Raw genomic sequence first — 18,119 nt, forward strand, 5'->3', positions numbered from 1 at the left:
AGGAGTGCGAGGCAGCCATCTCCACTCTCCCTGAGGACTCTGCGGTTGCCCTGATGCCTCTGGGGTGAGGGCAATGTTTCAAACAACCCTGATTCCTTCAGCTCACAAGAACCTTTCTTCATGAAACTAATAAACTCAAAAATCTTCAAACGTCTTTGAGGTTCCTTCCAATAAACAACTTAGTATTTAATTCTAATTTGAAAGTTAGCAACAGCTGTTGGGGGATCTGTTAATTGATGGACGAGAACAGGAGGCATGGTATCTGACTGCATGTAGCATGGGTGTCAAGGACACGGTGGTTTCTGCATGAGGGTCCCTGGTTAGAGGTTTTCACCACACCTAGCACTCTCTTCTCCATCACTATTTTCTCTCCATTCTTAAAAAAGAAAGTGAACCAGAGCAATTGATGACTCAAGAATTTTTAAGTAAACAGAAACCTAAGATAGCTTTTTAAACAGGTGCTCTGATGGCCAAATCTGATCAGAAAACAGTTTTTGTGTGTGTTTGTTATTGAGAAGAGCAGTACAGTTTTAATGAATCTGAATACTCTCTGACTTTTTTGCCATTATACCCTACATGCACTCTCAGGCTGCCTAACAGATTCACGTTACCTGCCTGGGCCTGAAAGCATTTGAGTTTAACACCCCAATCTTATTTTACAGTGGAAAGAACTGAGGCATTGAATGACAATTACGTGGTTAGTGTTAAAATCAGATCCAGACATATTTATCATATTGCTATGTAATGAAACTGGTTGTGTGCAAGTTACCGGGGCATGTAAATATAGGTGAGGCTTGGCTCTGGCCCTCTAGTAATTTTCAGTCAAGTGGAGCATATTGCTTGTTTTCTTTTTAAAAAAAATTTTTAATTTTGTATTTAAAAATTTTTAAGTTTTTTATTTACTTTTATTTTTTCTTCCAGTTTTATTGAGATATAATTGACATACAGCATCATCTATGATTAAGGGCTTCCCTGGTGGCTCAGATGGTAAAGAATCTGCCTACAATGCAAGAGACCCAGGTTCAATCCCTGGGTCAGGAAGATCCCCTCAAGAAGGGAATGGCACCCCACGCCAGTATTCTTGCTTGGAGAATTTCATGGACAGAAGGAGTCTGGCGAGCTACAGTCCACAGGGTTGCGAAGAGGTGGATACAACCTAGCAACTAACACTTTCATAATGATTTGACTCACATACATCACGAAATGATTACCACAATAAGTTTAGTGAACATCCAGTCATCTCATATAGACACAAAAGAAAAAGAAAAAAAATATTTTTCCTTGTGATGAGAACTCTTAGGATTTATTTCCTTAACAACTTTCATATATAGTTGTTTAGTCACTCAGTCATGTCCAACTCTTTGCAACACAACTATAGAACATAAAGCAGTGTTAATCATATTTATCATGTTGTACATTACATCCCTAGTACTTACTTACAACTAAAAGTATATCTTTTCACCACCTTCATCCAATTCCCCCATCCCTCCACACTTTGTCTCTGGTAACCACAAATCTGGCCTCTTTTCCTGATGAGTTTTTTTTTGTCTGTTCATTTGTTTTTGAAGTATAATGGACCTACAACACTGCGTTAGTTCCTGGTGCACAATATAGTGATTTGATGTGACTGGCTGATGGGCAGGTAGGCTGCCAGCTCTAGTAGACTTGAGTAAGGATTCCAAAGGGTCACTTTCCAGTACTAGAGTTCTCATGCTGGAAGGAATTCCCCTGATGGCTACTGCCAGTGTCTGTGTCCACAGGGAACGTCCCAGTTCCCTCCTGCCTCTACAAGAGGTCTCCAAGATCAGCAAGTGGGTCAGACCGGAATCCCTTCAAATTATTGCCTCTGCACTGGGTCTCAGAGTGGGTGAGATTTGCATGTGTCTTTTAGGAGTGCAGTCTCTGCTTCCTACAGCCCTTTGGTTCTCCTGTAGGCAAGTCCCACTCACCTTTAAAGTCAGACATTCTTGTCATCCTAGTTACAGGATCCCCAGGCTAGGGAGCTCAATGTGGAGCTTGAATCCCTCACTTTTGGGGAAGAATTTCTGCATCTGTGATTATCTTCCTGTTTGTGGGCCACTTACCTGGGTGTGTGAGTCTAGACTATACCACATCTCTGTTTTTCCTACCCATCTCATTGTGATTCCTTCTTTATATTGCTAAATGTGGGAAATCTTTTCAACTAGTTTTCAGGTCATTCTCATCAATAGTTACTCTATAAATAACTGTAATTTTGATGTGTCCATAGGATGAGGTGAGCTGAGGGTCTTCCTACTCTGCCATCTCGGCCACTCCCCTTGATAGGACATTTTACTTTTGGGGCACCTTTTCTGTTTGAAGTAAGCTCACTAGCTGAATTTGCATTACCTCATTATCAGTGATCATCTGAAGCGGTTCTTCTCACACAGAAATGCTGCCTCCAGGAAATTAAAGACAGTTATTGCTCTGGGACCTCAAAACTACTTCAACCAATGTAATTAGGACATATCTGGAAAGGAAGATGTAAAGTATTATCAGTCCAGATATATGTAAGTTGTTGATGGTGGATGTAGGTATGTATTTTTCTAGGGGCTTCCCTGGTAGCTCAGCTGGTAAAGAATCTGCCTGCAATGCAGAAGACCCTGGTTTGATTCCTGGGTTGGGAAGATCCCCTGGAGAAGGGATAGGAACTGCAGTATTCTCGCCTGGAGAGTGTTATGGACAGAGGAATCTGGCAGGCTACATAACACATAATGCATTGATTTTATTGAACTGAGTTGTGTCTACCTTATTTCTTTTCTGTTGCATTTCTCTGATGAAAGAAGTAGAGTCTTTGTGTCAAAGGGAAGGGAGCTGCACGTTAGCCCCAGTTCACTTCCATCCTCATCCCCTGGCCTGTCAGCCACTGTCCCTGCCTCAGTTTCTCCTTTATTCATGCTCTGGCCTCTGGGATCAACTACATAGAGCAAAGATCTTGAGTTAGAGATGTAATTTCTGGGAATTTCTCAATACCTAGATACAACCAGATGCAAGCTATCATGAGTCACCTGAAATTCATCGGCAAGCACAAACCTGCTGGGACAACATAGGATAGTACTGGTAAAGCCAGAGCTAGAGAATTCTATTTGCTTCTGGATTCTAGAAAATAACACCCAACAGAAACTGCTCCACAGATTAAGCTCTGTTCTGCCTTGACTATCACTGTGGGACATGGACTCGATTTACTAATATGAGACTATTCCTTCATATTTCACTAGCACCCCTTTGGCTCCACCATGCTAAATAAGATCTTGACTGACCAATTATCATATTTTCTGCTATAGAGAATTAGAGGAGTGAAAGGAGAGAGAGAACTTGTCTAGAGAAGTAGGAAGATAGAGGAAAATATTTAGTTGAAAGAGCTGACAGAGAATGTGGAAGTGAAAATAGTGGTAATTGTGGAAGGTGGAGAAGATAGAGATCTGGAATCTGTTGGGGAAAATGTTGCAGAGCAACATCTCTGAAGGGGGATGTATGATGGAGATTTTGAGAAACGTTGCTTATGCTTACAAATTCTAATTTTTATCAGTCTTCAAGTGATATAAGATTGGAATCCTCTTTAATTATCATTGGCAGCTGTAATGTGCTTTTAAAACTGAATTCATGCAGACAGTGGCCATATGGGACCCTAGCCAATAGTTTGAATGTATTTGTTAGTAGGAATTGATCAGGTAGGAAAAGTTAAAGGCATCTCATGCAGCAAAAAAAAAAAAAAAAAAGCAAAGAACAGTCCAGAGGCTCAGAAGAGTTTGTGCCATTGTAGACCAGCAAGGAATCTGAACTGACTGCAGCACCCAGTACCTGGAAATGATGGCAGGGAACGAGGCTGCCAGGTGGATTGGATCAGATGAGCCTTGATAAAGTTTGGAGTTTATTATCCAATCAATGGGAACCACCGTGGGTTTAGAGGAAGAGAGAGACATGATCAGATCTTTGTTTTAGGTAGAGAGTCCTACTGGCAGAGCCCCATCTGCTCCACAGCTTCAGTCGGGATTCCCTGGGTTTCTACTCCTGTGGGAGACACAGCTCCAGATAGCTGCATATGCTTCACTCCTGGTAGAGCTTCTGCTGCAGGACCCTGGCCACTTTCCTAGCCAGGAGAGACCATGACTGAGAACCCGAAACAGCAGTGAAGGACCCCAAACCTAGAATTTACAGCCAACCCAAAACAGGGAGCACTCACATCCCTCTATCTTAGTTCCACTCTGACTCTCCTTTTTACTACCCCAAAGTCACAGGAACCACAAAAAGAACTCCCCACAGTTCTGGTGGAACATTTTGACAAGGCCTCCTTCCCTTTCCCTGTCATGGTCAAAGATATGGCAAAGGGATTTTTATCTTGAGAAGATTTGATGTGTAATGAGTTCTCTGACCTTGGCCACAGCATGTGAGAGGTCTGACAACACCTGCCCAAGTGGGCTGCCCAAGGCCCTGGGGAATGTGACAAGTGTGGAGCTGGATGCAGGCCCTGCAGATGGATTCCGGTACAATGCCCTGTGCAGCTCTTCTCCTGCCATGGAAATAACGAGGTCCTTCTCAGCTCAGCATTTCAAGGGCTTAGTAGATGTGTCCTAGCAAGTCAGGCATTCTCTGAATTCATCTAACCCCAAACGCTATGTATGTAGTTTCCAATCCAAATTTCACTTGTCTCTTTCTGCAATATCCCACTTAATAGAATGACTTTTACAATGATTCTACTCCTTCATCCATCACCTTTCTCACCACTCATAACTTTCCCAGTGCCACACTTTGTAATGAAGAACTAACACTGTCCTCAGTGCTTAGCTCTGAAACCTGGCACCACCCCACTCCTAAAGAGCCTTGGAAGTCTGTGGTCCATGAGCACCTGTGGATGCTGAACACCACCCATGGGAGCAGTACAAGAGGCTCTGGGGCATCCTGGGCCTCAGCAAGAATACAGCTGTTCAGATGTTGCCCTCGCTGAACATGCAGCCAAGTTAAGGCAAGATCAGATAAACTGGACCCTGGCTTGAGGTAATTATTGAGAGGTGAGAATCCAGTCCATTGGAGCCTTGATGGATGCAACAGGTAGATGGGCCAATGGTTTAATTAACATGCATTTATTTGATTCTGACTGTACATTAATTAGGTGGGGCTTCCCAAGTGGCGCAATGGTAAAGAATCTGCCTGGCAATGTGGAGGTGCAAAACATGCAGGTTTGATCCCTGGGTTGGGAAGATCCCCTGGAGAAGGAAATGGCAACCCACTCCAGTACTCTTCCCTGGAGAATTCCATGGAAAAAAAGTCTGGCGGGCTACTGTCCATGGGATCACAAAGAGTCAGACATAACTGAGCAACTGAGCATGCACGCACACACATATATTAGGTAATGTCACTTCAATTATCCCATCTAATACTTACAACAAAAATTTAAAGTAGGTTTTACTCTCCCCACTTGTCAGGAAGCAAATTGAGGTTAGGAGTCATGTGACAAGGTATTCAGGATCTTGAACCTGGAAGGAGAAGAGCTTATCTTCAAGCACAACAGTGTCTGCTCAGAGCCCATGCTGCTTCTACTCACCACTCATTAGGTGGTGGGGACCCAGCTCCAGGCCCCCCTCCTCTCCAGGGTGGCTTTGGCACAGCAGTGAAGAGGAAGACCTGTGCAGGACTCACTGCAGGACTTACTAGGAGCTGACTGTTCATTGTTAGGTACCCAGCAGTGGAACAGGTCTGTAGCTTCGCAGGAAGCCCTGAGCTGAGTCATGGGTTTGTTTCTTGCCTTGTTACAGGTCTGGCTGTGTTACAGCAGTTGCAGCTTGCTAAGCATCATGAGGAATCCTTTGAAAATCTAAGACAGCCAGAGTCTCCACCTCCTATAGCACAGTCAAAATTGTTACAAGAAAGAGGGAAAAAGAGAAAGGAAGTTATGAGGGAAGGAAGGCAGAAAGGTGAAAAGAAAGGAAATGTGAAAGAGAGCTTCTTTAACCTCACCTCCCGCACCACTGTATCCATATTCCTTTAAAGTAATGAGAATGAGCTTGCTAAGGATAATGATGACCCTTATCAAAGTAAAGAAGACAGTACTTGAATATATTAGTTTAGAGAGGATCAGTCATTAATTCCATAGAAATTAGAAATCTTCAGTGGGAAATGGTCCATTTTTATCCTATACCTGCTCTGACTCCACTCCCAGGTCCTTGAGAGGGAAATTTAGCTTTTAGCCTTACCTGCGCAATATACAGCCTTGACGTACTTCTTTCCTGATTTGGAACCAGTCTGTTGTTCCATGTCCAGTCCTAACTGTTGCTTCATGACCTGCATAGAGATTTCTCAAGAAGCAGGTCAGGTGGTCTGGTATTCCCATCTCTTTCAGAATTTTCCACAGTTTATTGTGATCCACACAGTCAAAGGCTTTGGCATAGTCAATAAAGCAGAGTTTATTGACTAGAGGAGTTTAGCATTGCTGTTTTTAAAAAATGAGACACTAGAGCTTTAAAAAGGAGTGTGAAGTCACAGTAAGCTCCCAGACCCTCTACCAGGAGTTCCTGGGCTTTTTCTTCAGAAGTGTCAATAAATATGACTTAGATTCAAGGAATATTATTGTCCTGTATCTCTTTGGTCAAGGTTACACCTTACCAGCACCTATCCCTGTATTTCAGGAGCTATTTCCAGAAATAAGGGAATAGCTATAAGTTGGAAAGTAGCCCCAAGCAATGCAGGATACCCTGGTTTGATTACTGGGTTGGGAAGATCCACTGGAGAAGGAATAGGCTACCCATTCCAGTATTCTGGCCTTGGTGAATTCTATACAGTCCATGGGGTCGCAAAGAGTCAGACACAACTGAGCAACTTTCACTTTCACTTGGAAAAAGAAGCTAAAGAAACAGAATATCCCAGACTGCTGATCACAGCAGCTGATTCTGCTGGCAAGGGACCACTGATAACAGGATATAAAATTGCAACAACTGGGAAGTGAGTGTGATGAGCCTTCCAGGGCCCCCAAATCCTAGAACAGAGATTCCTAATCTTTTTGGTGGCGAGCACCCCAAGTAGTTATGTAATGTTTAAAAAGTTGATACCTTCAATTGCCAAAGAAATTTGGGTAATGAGTGGCTCTGGAATAAAGTGCTGACTTGTTTAAATTGCCACTATGATGGATCTTGGGGAAAAGAGGAACAAGGTTCAAGACCTTGCCAAATTGATATATATAATAGAAATCCTCATTAGCAGTTTCTTTTGGAAAAGTTTGTGAAATATGGAAAACTATTATTGACAAAGTTACTCACTTATGATTCCCATGATCCTGGAGATGTGTGTTTCTGAAACACATACCCTTCTAACAACATTTGCTTGACTTCTTTTTGGGTTTGCCTTTAATCTTTTAAGGAAGTAAAGGAGACTTTCTGTCTAGGCCCATGGGAGTCACAGAAGATAACAGGAAGGCGCTCAGGAAGCCATATTAGTGGGCCCATATGGATATCTATCTGACATCATGAATTTTCCATGCTATCTTTTCTTGCTCTTAAATTGTCTACAAGAAAAAGCTCCCAGGATCTTGATGGCTCAAATCTCTTATTCCAGGCTCCTTGATTTCATAAGCATGAAGACCTATGACTTCCATGGTAGCTGGGACAGATGTACAGGTACAAAAGTCTCCTGTATGTAGGAACCAAGGATTGATATGACATGGGCTATTTCAACTGCGTAAGAAAGAGAAGACTCAAATATGCCGAAAGAAGATGAGGAAGGGATTTGGAGCCTTGGTTGTGGGAAAACAGACTTTCTCTTTGGGGGACAATTAGCTAGACTTTGTTAATCATGTGGGACAAACAATGGTGACGAATAATGTCTGTTCTGCTTCTGCAGGGATATGCTGTGAAGTACTGGAGAGACAACGGCATCCCTTTGGAGAAACTCATCATGGAGTTCACCACCTATGGGAGGACCTTCCGGCTCAGCACTTCTGACACCTCAGTCTGTGCCCCAGTCTCTGGAGCAGGGTCATCTGGTCCTTACACACATGAGGCTGGCTTCTGGGCTTACTATGAGGTAACCACCATGGCTAATTCAGGCTAAAATGCCCTGGGGAAAATTCAACCCTCCAAGTCATCTTGCTATTCTTATATTCTTGAGATTTTATACCCTGGCTTTCACAGGTCTGTGGAAAGGAAGGTTGATGGCTGTGGAATACTTTTCACTTAAAAAAACTATCTGAATTGTCTTTTGGTGTTTTGAAGTGTATGGTACCATCTTTCCCACAGTCCAAAGCTATACTGAATTTCATTGCTGCTGCTGCTGCTGCTAAGTCGCTTCAGTCGTCACATCCATGTAAATAGGTGGAGAAGGATTTCAACAGACTAGCCTGGAGAGGGCAAATATTATGATTTCTCCACCAACCTGAATTGAATGAATTTACTCAAAATTTACGCTGAAAATACACAGAATGATTAGCAGTGTTCATTACTCAAGTGTTTGTGGAAGAATGATCTCAGCATGCGTGGTCATGCTTACCATTTCTCAATCTCTCCTATGTACAGAATTAAAATTTCACTTGCTTGCTGCCTGTTTTCATAAAGATTTGTGTTCATTTTATGGAACAAAATCACTTTTGAGATACATATGTGAAATTAATGTAGATATTTCACAATGTCCCCTTTTCCATCCCCTTCCCATTTCTTACTATTTTTCTTCCAGTTAAAGTCCTTTCTCCTCCAACACATGACATAATCTGACATGTTCAGTGTTGCCTTCCTCATTCCTCCATAGAGCTGTACATTCCTAAGTAAAGCCACAATTGAAGACCAAAAAGTCCTATATGCTTATAAAAATACTGAGTGGTTTGGTTGTGACAATATTAAGAGCTGTAGATATGTTATGAACAATGTAAAAAAAAATACAATTCTAGCTTTGAATCCTAAGCTTATCAGGAGCCCATTTCACCAAGATCTATGGTTTGAAAGTTTTAAATATTCACAGAGTGGGGTACACAGGAGGCAGTGTCTAGATAAGTACTTTGAATGCAGCTTCTATGAGGTCTGACCTTGGCACACCTAGAGTAACTTGTGAGACTTCAGGACATCACTAAAATGGGGAGAGGAGGGTAGCCAATTCACTGACCTCCCTGGGAAGTGCTTCTCGTACTTCAGTCCAGGCCCAAGGAGTCAGTAGATGAGTTTAATTCCTTTTGTGACCCCAGTGCTTGCCACTCTGCCTGATTTGCATGGTAGGAACTCAGCATGATGATGACTGACAGACTAAATAGATGATGTAATGGGAAAGGGGGGTTTTTGACTTGGTTTTACATGAATCTAGGACAGGCTATCAAATTGGGACATTCCCACTCCACACCAGGGAACTCGGACACTTGGAAGAGCTCCTTTTCAGGTATTGTATTCTTCAACTCTGTTCTCTATATTTTCTCTTTGTTAAAAAACTTCTTGTTACTTCTCACTCTGTGCATCCATTCTTTTCCCAAGTTCTTGGATCTATTTTATAATCATTACTTTGAACTCTTTCTCAGGTACACTGGCTCTTTCTACTTCGTTTAGTTGTTCTGGGGTTTTATCTGATTTCAAGTGAAGCCTATTTCTCTGTCATCTCATTTTGTCTAAACTATTTGTATTTTTATGTAGGCGTAATGTTAGTTATTAGTTATATTTCTCAGCCTTGGAGAAGTGGCTCTCTGTAGGGTATGTTTTATGTAACCTAGGAGTACACTCCCCATTCATCTCCCAAGGACTAGGGACCAGTGGTTGCCAGTAGCAGGAGCTCCGCCCATGGCAAAGGTCATGAGGAAGGAGGCTCGGCATACGCAAAGGTGGGACCGAGCCTCAGGAGTCCCCCTGGAAATTCTTGAGCATCTACCCCCAAAGCCAGAGTCTGCCTACTTTCTGCTTTGTGCTCTCACCTACACCTCTGACTTTACGGGGGGGGGGGGGGGGGGGGGGGCGGCTGTCCCCCACTACCTCTCTCTGAAAAAAGAGTTAACTTACAGCTCCAGTTAATAAAGTTCCTGGGTGTGATAGTGTTTCAACCTACAAACTCCTTTGGAAGTCCTCTAGCCTGCCTGAATAGGTTTTTCCAGCCACATGTGATTGCTCAGAGCCTCCCAACTGTGAGAGGCATGAGATGTTCTAAACTGTCTGAATACAGATTCCTTTGAACAGTTAAAAGATTGATTAGAAATTGTATTGGTGAAGGGTTTTTCACTTGTTGGGCCAATGTTTGCTGCTAAGTCTCCATATCCCTTACCTGCTGTGTCCCTGGCAGTGTTTGTAACCTTGGACCCTTGAGTTAATTCTTTTACTTGTTATAGCCCACCACACCTTTGCTCTGTAGGAATTCAATTTTATCTAATGCTTTTGGAGGGTGGCGCTTGACTAATCACCTTCAGAAAAATAAGTTTTCTGAAGAAAGGGTCTTAAAATGTTAACAGGCCTCCGGGCCAGAAGATGATGCAAATCACCTAAGCTTTTGCATATGATAAGTTTGCAGGAAGAAAGCCTGGCTTACTGCATGACTCTACCCCTTCCCCCATTATCCTCTATGCATAACTTAAGGTATAAAAACTACTTCGGAAAATAAAGTGCGGGCCTTGTTCACCGAAACTGGGTCTCCCCATGTCGTTCTTTCTCTCACCTTCTGGCTGAATTATTCAGCCTCTTTTCTCCACTGAATTTCCTCACTGAGCTATCCTTATTTAACCACTCTTTATATCCTTAATTAACATTTAATTAAGCAGTTGTTTCCTGATCCTCGCCGATGCCGTCCCCGCTTCGAATTCCCTGGATCCATCAGGGCTGGACCCTGGCAAGTGGTCTCAGGGTAAGTTCTTACCTGTTTACAGACTGAGTTCCTCAGGCTGCAGGATTATAGTTTTCTGCCTTATGATGCTTGCCCTCTGGTGGGTGAGGCTAGACTAGAGGTTTGTCAGGCTTCTTGGTTTGTCTGGCCCCTGGAGGAGCCAGTGTCTGCCCAGTGGTGAGTGGAGCTGGAGGTCTTGGTCCTCCAGCAGGCAGGGCCATGTCAAGGGACATGTTTAAAGGTGGCTGTGGGCTCAGGAACTCTTTTGACAGGCTGTCTGGTGATGGATGGGGCTGCATCCCCACCCAGTTTGTTGTTTGACCTGAGACATCCCAGCTCTGGAGCCTAGAGTCTGTTGGATGGGGCCAGGTCTTGCTGCTAATGACCCAAGCAAGATGTCTACCTCCAGTCAGAGTTCATGCAGATGACCCTCCCCCCAATATTTTTACCACCAATATCTTTGTCCCCAGGATGAGCCACCACTCTCCTCACCTTCTGAGGAGACCCTCAAAACCCCAACAGATAGGTCTTTCTCAGGCTTCTATGAAGTTACTGCTTTTGCCCTGAGTGTTGGTGTGCATGAAATTTTGTGTGTAGCTTTTAAGAGTGGAGTCTCTATTTCCTCCAGTTCTGTGAAGCTCCTGCCATTAAGCCCCACTGGCCTTCAAAGTCAAAGGGTCTGGAGGCTGTTCTTCTCAATGTCCAATATGAGGGTGACATGGAGCTCAGAACTTTCACACCTGTGGAAGAACTTCTGTCATATTATTCTTCAGTTTGTGAGATCTGATCATATCACAAGTGCACCCCTCCTAGTGTCTCATTGTGGTTACTTCTTTCTGTCTTTGGATGCAGGATATTTTTTGGCAGGTTCCAGTCTTTTTTTAATCAATAGTTGTTTAGCAGTGAGTTGTGATTTTGGTGTGCTTGTGAGAAGAGGTGAGCTCACGAAGTTTTTTCTACTCTGCCACCTTGTCTAGGAATTGGAAGAGCCCCTAAAACATTTACTCTGCCTTAAGTATCCTCTACATCTAGCAAGCCCAAATACAAAGTCAAGCAAGCCATCCAAATCCTTGATATGTATAGACCAACAATCTCCTATCACCAGGACTAGCAGTAGAAAACATAAAACTCATTCCTGGGACTTATAGCTAGAGGGCGGGGATGCACAAGTATAATATTTCAGTAAAATGAAGCCACTCTACTGAGCACTCAGTTAGGAAACCCTCGGACCCTTCTACATTTTTACAGAACAAACCAGCACGTGGAGGGAGCACCCTCTGTACAATGAGTCTTTATGCAGTCATATAGTAATTATGAGCCCTTTGCCCCTCCCTGCACCCCATGATGGCAGACAGGAGGGTCAGAGCAATGCAGAAGGACAAGAGCAGCTCTGTCCTCAGTCCTGCAGAGTCTGTGGTCAGGAGGAGCATGTGAAGGTAGTCACAGCTTTTCAGTTGTAGTACAAGCTTAGGTAGGCCAAACGGTTCCGATGCATTCTAAAGTCCTTGTCTGTGGACAGCTGCAATGAAAAATACTGTCAAAGTCAATATTCACATGAGAACTCTCTGCCTCTGGTCTTCCTGGATGTGTGAAATAGACCTGTATTGTTGGAGCTGTTTTAGCCTACCTGAGCCCCAACCACACAGTAACCTAACCTAGTGAATCTCTCAACATTGCTCTGTATATCTACTCTTTGTCATCTTTTTCTGGAATATATAATGCTAGGAATTATTTTCTACTTGGCAAATCATCAAGTATAGCTGGTAAATGTCTTGAAAACAAAGATTATATGTTTAATTCTTGAATGTTACCTGTAGGCCCTAGCACAATGATGTTAGTACATTTGGCATTTAATAAACACTTGCAGAATTAATACAAAGTTCCACCAGGGGGGAAAAGGACACCTCTGGAATTATTACAAGTGACACGAGCTGACCGTTTATTATGCTACAGGTCTGGTGTTATAATATCTCAATCTTTACAACTTCATCAGATCAAGTCTAGTTTATATCCATTTTAAAGATAAGCAAATTGAGGCTTAGAAAAGTTAGAGGATACATAGCAAACAAATATGGAACTAGTGTTTGAACCCAGGCAGTCTGTTCCTAAAATCCATGTTCTTGCCAGAATGATCCACTGCACTTTGATGATCTAATACTAAGTGATGTGATGGGAAGAGCACTGGCTTAGAAGTCACACAATCTATATTCTAGCTGAGAAACTTCAACAAGCCATTTAATCGAAGCCTCAGTTTGGACTTCCCTGGTAGCACAGCTGGTCAAGAATCCGCCTGCAATGTGGGAGACCTGGGTTTGATCCTTGGGTTGAGAAGAGCCCCTGGAGGAGTGCGTGGCAACCCACTCCAATATTCTAGTCTGGAGAATTCCCACAGACAGAGGAGCCTGGCAGGCTGCAGTCCATGGGGTTGCAGAGTCAAATGTGAAAGTGTTAGTCACTTCAGTCGTGTCTATTTGCGACCCCATGGTCTGTAGCCTGCCAGGTTCCTCTGTTCATGGGATTCTCCAGGCGAGAATACTGGAGTGGGTTGCCATGGCCTTCTCCAAGAGTCGGATGCAATTGAGTGACTAAGCACAGCACAGCACAATCCTCAGTTTCCTTCTCAATCATAGAGGATAATTATCTCAGACTACCACTAAAATTATTTGAGGACTAAATAAGAAACTGTGACTTATGTTCAGTCACATACACCTCTAGAAATCTAGTGAAATTGTGTAACTCTTCAAAATTTCCCATAAGTATATATTACACAAAATTGTGCAAGTACTTTCAGGGGATCAAGGATTTCTTGAAGTTTATTCACAAACCCCTGGTTAAGAATCACTGATACATGTGGAAGTATTAGGTAAAGGCTCCACAGAAGTCCAATCGTATTACCTCAGTTTTCAGGGTTCTTTTCTGTAGACATGGAACCTGAGCCCAGTCTGGAGATCCAAATTTCATTGGCCAGGTGACTTTCTGGGGTTCCTTTTTCTCTAGTTTATATGTGCCAGGGCTAGAAATAAAAATATAAAACCTTATGTTGAAGAGTTAGTGACCACCACAATTCTAGTTTGGAGAAATCCCACAGACAGAGGAGCCTGGCAGGCTACAGTCCATGGGGTCGCAAAGAGGTGGATGTGAAAGTGTTAGTCACTTCAGTCGTGTCTGACTCTCTGTGACCTCATGGACTGTAGCCTGTCAGATTCTTCTGTCCATGGGATTCTCCAGGCAGGAATACTGGAGTGGGTTGTAGTGACCACAAACTTCATCAGTACTACCTGTGTACCTGAACTAGTCCTAACTCTTTTGGAAAAGGCAACAGACTGATTAGATCTTAATGTCAGGCAAGTGTAGGGTGCCTTTGCCTGCTAATGTGTTTCTAAATAGGTGTTAGTGTTCAAGATTTTTAGTCCTGACATTTCAGTGAAAGTAAAAATCAACTCTAGTTTAAACTATTTCTGCAACCTCACTCTTCTTAACCGAGAAACCAAGAGATCCCAGCAGTGGTGGATGATAATAGAGATTTGCCACAGTGATGCTAATCAGTACACATGATGTGAAATTTCTCAACAACAGGGTATTTTGTCTTGCTTTTGTTCATATCATTTTGTCTTTTGGTGTAGACACTTAACTGTGGAAATAAGATGTAGAGTGGACATGGGAAACAAGCTTCATCATCTCCACTTCTTTACTAGAACCTTAAGAAAGTTATATTTTCTCTCTGATCCTTGGAATTCTCACTAGTAAAAGAAAGACCTTGACCACACCCTATAATTTTCAATGGCTTCCTAAAGCACTGAGACTGCCTCCCTTGGTCTATGAGGTTTATGGACTCTAGCCCTTATTCCTCCTCTGTTCTCATTTTCTCTTTGCCCACTATACTGTAGTCACACTAGCCTTCTTTCTTTTTTCTGCACACCTCCCAACTACAGCCTTTGTACTTGCAGTTCCTTCTGCCTGGGAAGCTCTCGGCCTAGATCTTCACAGGGTTAGTTCCGTCTTGTCATTGTGCTTTCAGATAAAGTGTCATTTCCCAGAAAGACCAATCCTTGCCAAAGTAGATTCCAGCCATCACTCCATATCACATCATCTTTGTAAAAAATATTACTATTTTTATTTACTTATTTATTTTAGGCTGTACTGGGTCTTTGTTGGTTCACAAGCTTTCTCTCTAGGTGCAAGGAGCAGGGGCTACTCTCCAGTTGCAGTATGTGGGCTTCTCATTGCGGCAGCGCCTCTTGCTGTGAAGTGCCGGCTTCACTAGTTGTGGCTCCCAGGCTCTAGAGAACAGGCTCAGTAGTTGTGGTGCATGGGCTTAGTTGCTCCAAGGCATGCCAGATCTTTCCAGATCAGGGATCCAACCCATTTCTCCTGCATTTCCAGGCAGATTCTTTACCACTAAGTCACCAGGGAAGCCCCCTGCCTATTATATCATCTTGTTTGGTGTTATTCAGCACTCCACCAGGTCACCATACTTCCTGGTGGCCCTGTGGTAGCTCCAGCTCATGGCTACTATCTTGGTATAATTATTAATAATGCCCGCTTTAAAGTCTAAGAAGTGTCATGTGCTGACTAATAAATTATATGGTCACTATCACCACTGATTATTTTCTTGTTTATTTGCTTCTCATCTGTCTGGACTCTAGAATGTAAGCTCCAAGAAATGATGATGGGTGTAATGCAAAATCTTTGGAACCTACACGACTTCTTGGCCTTTTATAAATATTTATTGAATGAATCACCACACTCTACTATTTTATAATTCTAGAGACCTGGAAGGCAAGAGTTGAATCTTTAAAGATAGATGGTTTCTTATTTACAGGGCGTGGTTGGGATGTAGCCCCTTTTTGTACTTCCTTTCCTATGGCTCTTTGTTGAAGTGCACCAGAAGAAGGGGCACATACCCAGGATAACAAGGGTCCTTTGAGTATGTCCGAAAGCGAGGTGACAAGGTATTAAATGGAGCAAAATTTGGTTTGTATGTTTGCTCCTGAAGATTGACTGTCTGGTACATGCCTGGGTAAGGTGTCACATCCTGTTTCCAAGAAAAAGATCAATATGTCAGAGGGTGATGTATATATATGTAAAGACTTTTAAGTAGAAAAAACAAAGTCATCCTCCCCCTCTTCATGTATCAGCTATGGTTTAACTATCTCAAGCTATAGAATTAGGCCCACAGTAGGTTGAAAACCAAGATAAGAGTATTGTTCAGCTACCTAAAGGTACCTAATGTTTTGGCTATAGAAATAAACCTATGGGGGCAGACAGTCAAGGTAACCTATTGTAGCTACTATCCCCACCATCCCACCATCCCACCATCCCACCATCCCACTCAAATTTTCTTTTGGAGCCAGTATCCCTCTCCCTCAGCTTAAGTGTCAAGAAAATGTCCAACAAGAGATTAGAAACCTATACTGAAGACTTGAAATCCAATCACACAAAAAGGTTAAGAAGTTAGAACTGGTTTTTTAACTGATAAGATATTATACAATATATTACATATAATTATATGATGCATATAAACAAAGCTTCCAGTATTTTATGAGCAGGTGTCTCAGGACTGAAGCTCTGCCTTGGTACCATTTCTTCTGAGAATTATTTTCCACTCTCCCAGGACACTCACACACACATTTCCCACATTAACACCCAAGTTTTCATGTAGACTCCTTAGTAGCTTTTGTCCAGATGACTTTCATCTTGAATTACAGGACATACTCTAGGTAACCTCCAACTGTGCTCCTCAATGAAAATACATGCAGCAACATGGATCACACTGAAATCTAAGCACGTTCAGCCATTTCTAACCTTGTTCTTTGGCTTAAACCTCACAGCTGTTCTGGTTCCAAAACCATATCCTTTTACACTGGTTGGGATCTTAGCGAGGTTGTATGCCAAGTCTTTACTCTTCATGTGTTATGTAGAAAACAAACAAAGACAAAACATGCATAGAGAACATTATAGTTATTAAAACAGAGTGATCTCAGAGTATCCCTGAATCTTCTCTGCTCAAGTTGCCCTTTCTTTCTTGATTCCTCTGAATCAAGACCAAACAATTACATATGTAACACAGGCTTCTCTACAAAGAAATGTGGCTGGATAGGTAGAGTGAATGACATTTGAATCCAGTGAATCCACTATTCTGAGCCCCACAGAGCTGAATCAGCTTTATATGGTTTCAACTGAATCTGATTATGATTTTATAAACTACCTACCAGCACAGACACAGTAGGTTTGGACTAAGAGGAAATGTTTAGTCACCGGCCTTTGTAGGTATGAATGATGAAGGAACACTTACTGGGGATGGCATGAGGCCAAGACTTGCATTTAGTGGGGATGGCAAAGGTGAGTAATGGCCCTTTACTTTCTGATATTGGCCCTGACAGCTGGTTGCAGACAGAGGACCAGAGAGCACTTTCTCATGCCGGGACCCGGAAGGTCACAAATCGCCCAGGGCTTTTCTTCCAGAAAACTTGGGTATCCTTGGATAGTCTGGGAACTGACACCCACCTGAGGTAAGGTGAATACTCACTTCTTCTGCTATATAACATCCAGGCCCTCTGTGGGGCACTCCCCTAATAGGGAGAAACTTGTTCCCCAACAAGTCTGAGGGATAGAAGTGAGGAAAGATCTTCCTATGTTGACATGTTCCAAAGGAGTAGTTAACCAGCGTCTCTGGAGAACGAGAAAGAGAAACTCCACATGAAGGAAGTCCCTGTGGTCCAAATGAGGGTGGGGGCAGGGGCGGTGTGGGGAAGGGTGGCCGAGACCTGAGCAGACTGCACTCTTAACGAAACCGTGACCAATCCAAGGAGACAGGCAAGCCACATTTCCCTCCTTTCCCGCTTGGTCTTTCCCAGTCTCCCCATCTTCCTTCTGCCTCTACCCTGACTCAGCCGTCCTCACCTGCTTTGCTGAAGCACATCTCGCCAGTGCCTCTAGGGCGAGCGTTTTGAACCGCGTTGCCTAGGGAACAAACAGGCTGGCAGACAACCCCAGCTCTGGTGCGCCTGCGTGGCAAGGGGGCCTGCCACGGAGCCACGTCGGGCCACGTTGGGTGGGAACCTGCACCGCTAGGGCCAGGAGCCCAGGAAGGTGTGAACTAACAAAAACAAAATAAGTGTATGTGTACCAAAGAAATGAGGGACATAAGAAGGTTGAGGAGTTACTTCAGATTTAGGCATATTGATGAAGCATGAAAATCTAATGTGGCATATGTTCCTAGATTGGATCTTGAATGAGATAAGAAAGCTACGTTGTTGGGAAAGTTATTTAGAGGTTTTTTTTTTCTACTTAGCCAGTCACTGAAAAGACACTGAATTATTATTCAACGTATT

At 43.0% G+C, this 18,119-nt stretch overlaps 1 protein-coding gene across 1 annotated transcript; it reads right to left on the reverse strand.

Moving 5' to 3' along the window:
- Positions 1-12,064: 12,064 nt before the first annotated feature.
- On the reverse strand, positions 12,065-17,761 carry LOC102399181 (protein pitchfork). Its single transcript, XM_025288106.3, has 6 exons — positions 17,689-17,761; positions 17,315-17,457; positions 16,591-16,689; positions 15,690-15,820; positions 13,681-13,798; positions 12,065-12,304 (listed from the first exon to the last, which is right to left on the reverse strand). The coding sequence occupies exons 1-6, from the start codon at positions 17,705-17,707 to the stop codon at positions 12,236-12,238; spliced, it is 579 nt and encodes a 192-aa protein (XP_025143891.2). The 5' UTR covers positions 17,708-17,761; the 3' UTR covers positions 12,065-12,235.
- Positions 17,762-18,119: the final 358 nt, after the last annotated feature.

The sequence above is a fragment of the Bubalus bubalis genome, chromosome 6 (genome assembly GCF_019923935.1).
Source record: "Bubalus bubalis isolate 160015118507 breed Murrah chromosome 6, NDDB_SH_1, whole genome shotgun sequence".
In the NCBI taxonomy this organism is placed as follows: Eukaryota; Metazoa; Chordata; class Mammalia; order Artiodactyla; family Bovidae; genus Bubalus; species Bubalus bubalis.